The sequence below is a fragment of the Cylas formicarius genome, unplaced genomic scaffold (assembly GCF_029955315.1).
Source record: "Cylas formicarius isolate icCylForm1 unplaced genomic scaffold, icCylForm1.1 PGA_scaffold_255__1_contigs__length_7658, whole genome shotgun sequence".
NCBI lineage: Eukaryota > Metazoa > Arthropoda > Insecta > Coleoptera > Brentidae > Cylas > Cylas formicarius.
This window is the reverse complement of record NW_026844291.1, coordinates 1-7,658: the sequence shown is the minus strand read 5'-3', so window position 1 is coordinate 7,658 and position 7,658 is coordinate 1. Positions and strand designations below refer to the sequence as shown.

Below are 7,658 nucleotides of genomic sequence, written 5' to 3'. Positions count from 1 at the left end.
GGATTTATTCACTGATACCCGTTATTTACTGGGTTAACTCTCAATAATAAACTTTTAAAAAGACATTTTATTGTAACATTTATTGGAGTAAATTTAACTTTCTTCCCTCAACATTTTCTAGGATTAGAGGAATACCTCGCCGTTATTCCGATTATCCAGATTCTTTTACTAAATGAAATATCATTTCTTCAATCGGTAGATTAATCTCTACACTAAGATTAATATTCTTTATTTATATTATTTGAGAAAGTTTAATTCTTAGCCGACAAACATTAACTACTTTAAATTTTTCCTCTTCAATTGAATGATTAAGATCACTACCACTCGCTGAACATAGATTTAATGAAATCCCTTTAATTACTAAATTCTAAAATGGCAGAATAGTGCATAAGATTTAAGCTCTTAATATAAAGTTTATCTTTTTTAGAATTGTCTACTTGAAAAACATTAACATTACAGGACAGTACTTCACCCTTAATAGAACAATTAATTTTTTTCCATGATCATAGATTAATAATTTTAATTATCATTACAATTTTAATTAGTCAAATTATATTATCTTACTTATTAAATAAATTTAACCATCGATTCTTTTTACAAAACCAAACTATAGAACTAATTTGAACTATTATACCCATTATAATTTTAATTATAATTGCTTTGCCATCTCTGCGATTATTATATATTATAGATGAACTAAATAAACCTGCCCTTTCTATTAAAATTATCGGACATCAATGATACTGAACATATGAATATTCAGATTTACAAAATTTCAATTATGACTCTTATATAATTCCACAAAATAACTTCAACTTTCGATTATTAGATGTTGATAATCGAATAGTAATTCCTTTTAACACTTACATTCGCCTATTAATTACTTCAGAAGATGTCATCCATTCATGAGCTTTACCTTCAGCTGGGCTAAAAATTGATGCAACTCCTGGACGTCTTAATCAAGCAAATATATTTATTAATCGAACCGGAATTTTTCTTTGGTCAATGCTCCGAAATTTGCGGTTCCAATCATAGGTTTATACCTATTGTAGTAGAAAGAATCTCTTCTAATTTTTTTCTTAAATGATTAAAAAATAATTAACATTAGATGGCTGAAATTTTAAGCATTGATCTCTTAAATCAATTTATAGTAAACTAAAAAATTACTTCTAATGAAAAACTTAGTTTTATTATAAAACATTAACTTGTCAAGTTAAAAATATCTGCGCCCCGTTAGTTTTTAATACCACAAATAGCTCCTTTAAGTTGATCATTTTTATATATTTACACAATTAGAATTTTTATTATTATTATTATTTTAACTTATTATATTTATTTGCCTAAATTAATAATAAAATTTATTTTAAAAATTTAAATTTACCTAAAACTTACTGAAAATGATAATAAATTTATTTTCTTCATTTGATCCTTCTACAAATTTATTTAACTTAATTGGCTAAGAATTATATTAAGTTTGATTCTATTACCATCTTTTTTCTGATTTATTCCTTCTCGTTATAATATATCTTGAATTATTCTTACTAGAAGAATTCATAAAGAATTAAAAATCCTGCTTCCTCAAAATATAAAAAGATCAACATTAATTTTATTAAGAATTTTTATTTTTATTATACTAAATAATTTCATAGGATTATTCCCTTACATTTTTACTAGAACCAGCCATATACCTATTACTTTAAGTTTAAGTTTAAGATTATGACTAACTTTTATAATCTTTGGCATTACCTTTAATACAATAAATATATTAGCTCATTTAGTGCCCATGGGAGCCCCTGCTCTCTTATTGCCATTTTTAGTAATTGTTGAATTAATTAGAAATTTAATTCGCCCAATAACATTAGCCATTCGTTTAACGGCTAATATAATTGCCGGCCATTTATTATTAACCTTATTAGGAAATATAGGTCAATATATAAATTTTCTAACAATTAATGTTTTGATTTTTATTCAAATTTTATTACTAATTTTAGAATCTGCAGTGAGCTTAATCCAAGCATATGTATTTTCTATTCTTATTACTCTTTATGCTAGAGAAATTCATTAATGACAACTCAAAATCATCCTTTTCATTTAGTAAATCCAAGGCCTTGACCACTATTAATTTCTTTTAATTTATTAAATCTATTAATAGGGCTTATTTCTTGATTCCACTTATATCAAATTGATCTATTGATTTTTAGATTAATTTCTATACTATTAATTTTATTTCAATGATGACGAGATATTACACGAGAAAGAACCCTCCAAGGATTGCATTCTCTAAAAGTTTCATCCGGGCTCCGATGAGGGATAATTTTATTTATTACATCTGAAATTTTATTTTTTATTTCATTTTTTTGAAGATTTTTCCATAATAGTCTTTCTCCTAATATTGAATTGGCAATAATATGACCCCCTAAATCAATTAATACTTTTAATCCTATAAATATCCCCTTATTAAATACATTAATTTTGTTATCTTCAGGTATTACAGTAACTTGGGCTCATCATAGATTAATAGAAAATAACTATTCTCAAGCACTTCAAAGACTTATATGAACTATTGGCCTAGGGATCTACTTTACTCTACTTCAAGCTCTTGAATATTATGAAGCTTCGTTTTCAATTTCAGATTCTATTTATGGAACTTGTTTTTTTATAGCAACTGGATTTCATGGATTTCATGTTATTGTTGGTACTACATTTCTCTTAATTATAATAATTCGTCTATTTATTAGGCATTTTTCTTCAATTCATCACTTTGGATTTGAAGCTGCCGCATGATATTGACACTTTGTAGATGTAGTATGATTATTTTTATATTTATCTATTTACTGATGAAGAAGATAATTTTATTTATATAATATAAATTATTATATTTGACTTCCAATCAAAAAATCTAAATTTTTAGTATAAATAATAATAATAATTTTTTATCTATCATTAATAATTATAATCGTTATTTTAATATTAATAATCTTAATTAATTTTTTATCTATAAAAACATTAATCGATCGTGAGAAAAGTAGGCCCTATGAGTGTGGATTTGATCCAAAAAATAATTCTCGTATACCATTTTCATTACATTTCTTCTTAATTGCTCTAATTTTTTTAATTTTTGATATTGAATTAACATTACTCTTACCAATTATTTTCTCATTAAAATTTTCAAATATTTTTAGATTATTTTACTCTATTAGTTTTTTTTTAATTATTCTTTTACTGGGGTTATTTCACGAATGGAAATTAGGGGCATTAGAATGATCAAACTAAAGGATAATAGTTTAAGAAAAACATTTAATTTGCATTTAAAAGATATTCCATAAATTTATCTTATAAAATAGTATGAAGCAAAAAATTGCCTTTAGTTTCGACCTAAAATTTAGATGAATAATCCTTACTTTAATTGAAACCAAAATAGAGGTCTATCACTGTTAATGATAAAATTGAGTTTTCTCCAATTAAAGAAATATTCTTTAAACTATGCTTCTAACATAGGTTCAAAGCGCTAAGTGCGTTTATATTTCTATATATATATATATATATATATATACATAGAAATATTTATATAGTTTAATTTAAAACATTACATTTTCACTGTAAAATTGATATATTTATCTATAAATTTATTATTTAAAAATAAAATTATTTCCTTAGTATCTTCAATACTATGCTCTATTATATAAGCTATTTAAATTATTAAATTAAATAATTAAAATAAAAGTAAAAATAAGAATTAAAAATAAAAATAATAAAATTTTAAATTTATCTATAAAAATCTTTTGTAATCCCTTAGAAGAATTAATTAATAAAAAAAATAATTTTTTTCTTCCATAATACTCCATTCATCCTTGATCTAAATAATTTAATTTTTGACCTAAATTTAATACTAAATGATTCAGCCCATAAGTTGATAAAATTGGTATATTTCATATAAAAGATTGAAACTTCACTAAATTAAGAAACCTTAGAGATTTAATTTTTATATTAATTCTTATTTTTGATAACTTAAAACCTAAATAAATCCCTAATAAAATTATTAAAAAGGATAGTAATTTCATTATTAAAGGTAAAAAAAAATATATAGGATAAATAAAAATAATTCAAGAAAACATCCTCCCTCTAATAACGATAAAAATTAATAATCCAAATAATCTCTTTATTATCAAATTATTTCTTTCTTGAATAGAACATAAACTATAATAATTATAATCACCTAAAACTAAATAATTAATTAATCGAAAAGTATATATTACTGTCAAACCAATAGATAAATAAAAAATAAAAAATATAAATATATTTATATATCCTATTCTTATTCTTTCTAGAATTAAGTCCTTAGAATAAAATCCCGATAAAAATGGTATCCCGCATAAGGCTATATTTCTAAAAAAAAAAATTCTAGAAATAACCGGTATTTGATTAATTAATCTTCCTATATAACGAATATCCTGACATCCTCTAAAATTATGAATAATAATTCCTGCACATATAAACATTAAAGCTTTAAATAAAGCATGAATTAATAAATGGAAAAAAGCTAAATCTACTCTACCTAAAAATAAAATTCTTATCATAAATCCTAACTGCCTTAATGTTGATAAAGCAATAATTTTTTTTAAATCATTCTCAAAATTAGCTGCAATACCAGATATTAATATAGTTATTATTCTTAAAAATAATATTAAAAATATTAATCTTCTACTAAAAGCTTCTTGAAATCGAATTAATAAATAAACTCCTGCAGTTACTAAAGTAGATGAATGAACTAATGAAGAAATGGGAGTTGGGGCAGCTATAGCTGCTGGCAATCATGAAGAAAAAGGAATTTGAGCTCTTTTAGTAAATGCAGCTAAAACAATAAATAATACTAATACCTGTATAGAAAAATCTCTTTTTATAAAATTTAAATAATAAATATAAGATCAACTACCATAATTTATTATTCAAGAAATTGATAATAATAAAGCCGCATCTCCGATACGATTAGACAAAGCTGTTAACATACCTGCATTATAAGATTTAACATTTTGATAATAAATTACTAATAAATAAGACACTAAGCCCAAGCCATCTCATCCTAATAAAATTGACACTAAATTTGGGCTAATAATTAATAATAATATAGAAATAACAAACAGCAAAATTAATATGATAAATCGAGAAATATTTAAATCTCCTTTTATATAATCTTCTCTATATAAAATTACCATTCTGGAAATAAATAATACATATCCTATAAATATACAAGATATTCAATCAATTAATAAAGAAAAAATTAAAGAAACGGAATTAAAATTTAATAATTCATACTCTAACAAATAAACTTTATCCTTAATTAATAAATTTATACTAATTAAAATTAATAATACAGAAAAAATCAAAATCCAAAATGAATAAATTTTACAAATTTTTATTACTTAAAATGTTTCCATTTCTTTAATTCCACAAATTAATATTTTATTTATATAAAATATTTAAGTTTATTAAAAATTATAAATTAATAAATTTCTAATTAATAACAAATATTTAAAGGTATTCAATGTAATAATAATAAAAAATGTTCACGAATATTTATATTTATAAATCTAAAAATATAAGAACTAAATTTTCCATGCTGAGAAAAAGAATATAAATATAATGAATAAGCCCCTCTAAAAAATGTAGTTAAAAATAAAAATAATATATTCAAATTTCTAAATCTGACTAAACTATTAATTAAAAAAATCTCACCTAATAAATTTATTGAGGGGGGGGCTGCTATATTTGAAGAACATAATAAAAATATTCATAAGCTTAAAGAAGGTATAATATTTAAAAATCCTTTTCTTAAATAAATTCTTCGTCTTATTGTTCGTTCATATATTATATTTGCAATACTAAATAAACCAGAAGAACATAAACCATGGGCAATTATTATAATTAAAGCCCCAATTATACCTATATAACTTAACCTTATAATTCCAGCTAAAGCTAAACCCATATGAGAAACAGAAGAATAAGCAATTAATAATTTTATATCTCTTTGACGTAAACAAATTATAGAAATAACTACAGCTCCGAACAATGAAATATTTATAATTAATAAATTTATAAATTTAAAATCTAAAAATATAATTATTACTCGAATAAGCCCATATCCTCCTAATTTTAATAAAACGCCAGCTAATACTATTGATCCAGAAATTGGGGCCTCTACATGAGCCTTTAATAACCATAAATGAAAAAAATATATCGGTATTTTAATTAAAAATACTAACACTATACTTAAATATAAAATTAATCTAAAAGAAATTTCTAAATTAAAAAAAGTTAATCTTCCATATATATAAAAAATAAAAAAAATACCTAATAATAATGGGAATGATCCAAATAATGTATATATTAACAAATAAAATCCAGCATCTAAACGTTCTGGTTGTCTACCCCATCCAATAATTAAAATTAAAATTGGAATTAATCTAGCTTCAAAAAATAAATAAAATATAAATAAATCTATTGATATAAATGATAATAATAAAAAAATTATTAATAAACAAATTAAAAATAAAAAAAGATCTCTATATTTATTTTTTCTATATAAATTTTCAGAAGCTATGATTATTAAAGAACCAATTCAAATACTTAATAATCTAAGACAAAAAGATATAATATCTATACCTAATATATATCTAATATTAATTATATAATTCTGTATTCTAAATCCAAGTATTAAAAAAAAACTAATAATAAATATTATAAATTGAATCAATCAAAATATATTTAAATAACTTAAAGGTATCAATATTACTAATATAAGAATATATTTTATCATAATAATAATATAGAATTTAAATAATCATTTCCATATCTTCGAATTATTAATACAAGCATTGCTAAACCTAAAGCACCTTCGCATACACTTACGGTTAAAAATATTATTAAAAAAAAATAATCTCTTAAATTAAATCTTAATACTAATCCTATATTAAAATATAAAGAAATAACTAAAAACTCTAATCTTAATAATATCAATAATAAATAATTACTTTTTATAATAAAAAATAATAAACCAATAATAAACATTACTCTTCTAAATATATAAAAATTAATTATCATTATATTTTAACTTAAATAATTTAATTAAAATACTGGTCTTGTAAACCAGAAATGAAATATTTCTTTAAGTTTCAGAAAAAGAAAACTCTATCCTTAATCTCCAAAATTAAAATTTTATTTAAACTATTTTCTGATATAATATATTTCTTATTAAGAATAAATTTATCCTTATCCATTATAGTATTACTTATTAATCATCCAATTTCAATGGGAATTATTATTCTTTTACAAACAATTATAATTTCCTTAATTATTGGATTAATAAATTTAAATTATTGAGTATCTTATATTCTATTCATAATTATTGTAGGAGCATTGATAATTATTTTTATTTATATAACAAGAATTTCCTCCAATAATAAATTTAAAAAATTTTATAATATTTTAGTTACTTTTATTATTATTAATCTTATTAATATTTTAATAATTTATATATATGACTCTTATTTTATCTATTTTAAAAATTCTAATGAAATATTTAATCCTCACAACATAGAACTATTCTTAAGAAAATATTTTAATTATCCTAATAATTTTATTTTAATTATAATTATAACTTA

At 21.3% G+C, this 7,658-nt stretch overlaps 1 protein-coding gene across 1 annotated transcript; it reads left to right on the top strand.

The window, feature by feature from the left end:
• Positions 1-1,394: 1,394 nt before the first annotated feature.
• Positions 1,395-3,274, top strand: LOC132697580 (ATP synthase subunit a-like; the record flags this gene model as incomplete). Its single annotated transcript, XM_060663131.1, is given in 3 exon segments — positions 1,395-1,443; positions 1,446-1,519; positions 1,721-3,274. Coding segments are annotated over 3 exon segments (468 nt in total), but the record flags the coding sequence as incomplete, so codon positions are not given.
• Positions 3,275-7,658: the final 4,384 nt, after the last annotated feature.